Source organism: Alnus glutinosa, chromosome 7 (assembly GCF_958979055.1).
Source record: "Alnus glutinosa chromosome 7, dhAlnGlut1.1, whole genome shotgun sequence".
NCBI lineage: Eukaryota > Viridiplantae > Streptophyta > Magnoliopsida > Fagales > Betulaceae > Alnus > Alnus glutinosa.
Genome location: NC_084892.1, coordinates 17,648,960 through 17,652,550, shown reverse-complemented (window position 1 = coordinate 17,652,550; position 3,591 = coordinate 17,648,960). Strand labels below are relative to the sequence as shown.

Below are 3,591 nucleotides of genomic sequence, written 5' to 3'. Positions count from 1 at the left end.
ACTACTGTTTTATCCAAATAATGGTTATATGCTAAAAGTCTCCTCCTTAAGCTGCTTCCTTTATACTTGCAAAACTCGCATGTGATTGTGGTTAACACCATAATCTCATGCTGTGGTCGAGTGAGTCAATGGTCCTCAACCACAGTGATACACTGATTTATTTAACCATATGCAATGCAATCAAATGATGACAGTTATCCACATACATTTAATCACATTCATTTATCTGCTTTAACTCTTTATTTACTTAAGTCATATACTTGCTTATTGGTTCTTAAGGCCTTGTGCCCCGACTGTGAGCCTCATACCCGCCAGTCTACTACGGAGCCTTGTGCTCCCACTGTGAGCCTTGTGCCTGCCAACTTATCATCTTTATGGAGCCTTGTGCTCCCCTTATGGGCCTTGTGCCCGTCAGCTTATTATCTTCATTCCTTCAACCTTTGGTTTATCCGTTAGTCTTATCAGTGAATTGATGCCTTGGTAGTGGTGAACCTAGCGAGTTCTATGAATCTGGCAGAGTATTGTTCCACCGTCATGTTGCCTTGGACTAGATTTTGAAACTCGATAGCTCTCAATTGCCTTTGAGCTTTGGGGAAGAAACGCCTATTGTATTCAATTTTAAATAGATCCCAAGTAATTACCGTTTCGTTTGGAGGTTTTGTTAGCAATACCTTCTTGGAGGTCCACCATCTTCCAGCTTCGCCTGTCAGCTTTAGTTCAACGTATTTGACCCTTTGTTCGTTGGTGCAGCCGAGGATGTCGAACAGTACCTCGATGTCAGTGAGCCATGCTTCAGCTGCGCTTGGTCCTTTTACACCTTCAAATGATTGGAAATTGTGACTACAAAAGTCACGGAGTGAACAACCTAGAGGTTCGGCTTGGTTGTTGGGTAGTGGCATACGTGCTATCGCTTCGGCGAATGGTCTAGAGGTGTCAACCATGAATTGGATCAAGGCTTCATAGAATTGTGGAGGTAGAATTCTTCTGTAACAGTTTTCATGGTGATGTTTGTCCTGATTCTTACGACGTCGATATGGTGGCATCTTTCTGTGTCACGATATTTTGTTTACCAAAAAGATAACACAATTTATTCAGACATAATAAAAATCACCTGGATATTTCCTATCCAAATTATTATTCAGGAGGGGATTTTCTAGCACTATGACATCTAAATTATTAAACCTTGTAAATAGCGTTTATTCAATCTTTTCTAAATGATAGTCTTGTCATTTACCTAGTGACTCTAAAAGAGTAAATGAACACAATCATTCACAACATTATAACACTAGGCACATAATCTAAAGTGTACATACACATGCATAACACATATACTCAAAAGTTTTTCATAAAGAATTTTCTTTGCATCAAAACCTTTTGAAAACTAATAATAATAATACAAGAATGAGCAGTATTTCTCATCCCTGAATAAGAGTTTGACTCCCCCTTACTCAATGGATTGCTTTACATGAATGAGTAGCCTCATTTCGGAATAAGAGTTTAACTCCCTCTTATTTAATGGATTATTTTACACGAATGGGTATTCCCATCCTGGACCAAGAGTTTTACTCCTCGCATTCAAAGGAGGAACAAAAGTTTTACTCCTTACCTTCAGAGGAGAAATAAGAGTTTCCTCCCTCTTATTTAATGGAGTGTCTCAGTTGCTATCAGAGACATGTACAAAACCAAAATATGTCTATAATATAGATATATTATTTTCACAAACCTTTGTTTTAACAACATTTTCATCGTGTCCAAACATCATTTCATCGTGTCAAGAAATCATTTCGCAATCAAAAGTAACAATGTTTAAAAGATATATATACTCAATATACTTAAAACATTTTCTTGGGACCAAAACCAAAACAGTTTGCAAACCCTTTATTTATCATGCAATCATGCAAATATATATATATAACCTACCAATCAAATTTATGAGCTACTAACTTGAAAATCATATCAGCATATTCTCTAACACACAAATGATATTGATATGCTTACTAACATGATTAGCAATAAACATATATAAAGATCATACGATGCATATATATGTTTAGCAAGGTAACACATAAACATCAAAGTCATATCATGCATACATCATTATAATTATCACAGAAACATATCATCATTAGAATTACACAATGTAAGCATAGATGATCGTATTTAAGAAATCCTAACTGTAGACAACAGTTATTAATCTCATCAACTATAACATTTCACACAAAAGCTTTTATAAAAAGTTGTTTATTTTACCTATAGCTCTGTGTCATTCCTGTACTTCTATAGTCAAGTCTAACGGTACTCAGAGCGAACTGCTCTGATACCATAATGTAACGCCCCGCTTTTACAAAAAGCGTAAGTGAAATTTTTTTGATTTCCACGTGACATTACTAACTCATCAAAGTTATAATTTAGCAGCGGAATATAATTTTTCTTTAACAATGACACATCAGAGCTGACTAAATAACCTCATTATATAAAAATATTAACCTTTTGTTCTGACATAATAATTACATAAAAAATAATAACATATGTGGCACATGCGGCACTTAATAAATTCATGACTACTGTTTTATCCAAATAATGATTATATGCTAAAAGTCTCCTCCTTAAGCTACTTCCTTTATACCTGCAAAACTCGCATGTGATTGTGGTTAACACCACAATCTCATGCTGTGGTCGAGTGAGTCAACGGTCCTTAACCACAATGATACACTGATTTATTTAACCATATGCAATGCAATCAAATGATGACAGTTATCCACATACATTTAATCACATTCATTTATCTGCTTTAACTCTTTATTTACTTAAGTCATATACTTGCTTATTGGTTCTTATTGCCTTGTGACCCGACTGTGAGGCTCGTGCCCGCCAGTCTACTACGGAGCCTTGTACCCGCCAGCTTATCATCTTTATGGAGCCTTGTGCTCCCTTTGTGGGCCTTGTGCCCGTCAGCTTATTATCTTCATTCCTTCAACCTTTGGTTTATCCGTCGGTCTTATCAGTGGATTGATGCCTTGGTACCTAAACTTCGGTTTACCCGCTGGTCTAGTCTATTGCTTGACGCCTTGGTTTGTAAACCTCAGTTCATCCGTTGGTCTCCTCAATCACTGACGCCTTGGTACCTAAACCTCCGGTCTTTTTATTAGCCTATTCATAACTCATAACTTTACCACAATATAATCATGTAAACCACATCATATGCATAATTCCAACCAAAACATGATAAACATATCAAATGTCAGACCATATGCATACAATTAAATAAAACAGCAATCACTAGTCATTAAAGACTAAACCACACCTATCATCCTCAGTGAGTAAGAAATACTCACAGTAATTCTTCTGGCTTCAGGAAAAGCGTTTACAAATAAATATTCTCTGTAGTATAATTTAATACAAACAATAATAGATTAATATAATTCACTAAAATACCTTTTAACTCTATTCTCATTTCTAACCTTTAAACCCTAACATAATTTCCTATTTTCGCTTGAGCATAACCCTGACATATAAAATTGGTCCAATTACATTTTATTACTAATATTTTATGCGAGATTTATTTCGGCTTTTATTAAGATCTTTAAGCAT

General features: G+C 35.6%; 1 protein-coding gene across 1 annotated transcript; it reads right to left on the bottom strand.

Moving 5' to 3' along the window:
* Positions 1–461: 461 nt before the first annotated feature.
* On the bottom strand, positions 462–1,043 carry LOC133873284 (uncharacterized). The gene has a single exon (XM_062311006.1). It carries the CDS (start codon positions 1,041–1,043, stop codon positions 462–464), a length of 582 nt encoding a protein of 193 aa, XP_062166990.1.
* Between the last annotated feature and the right edge of the window lie 2,548 nt (positions 1,044–3,591).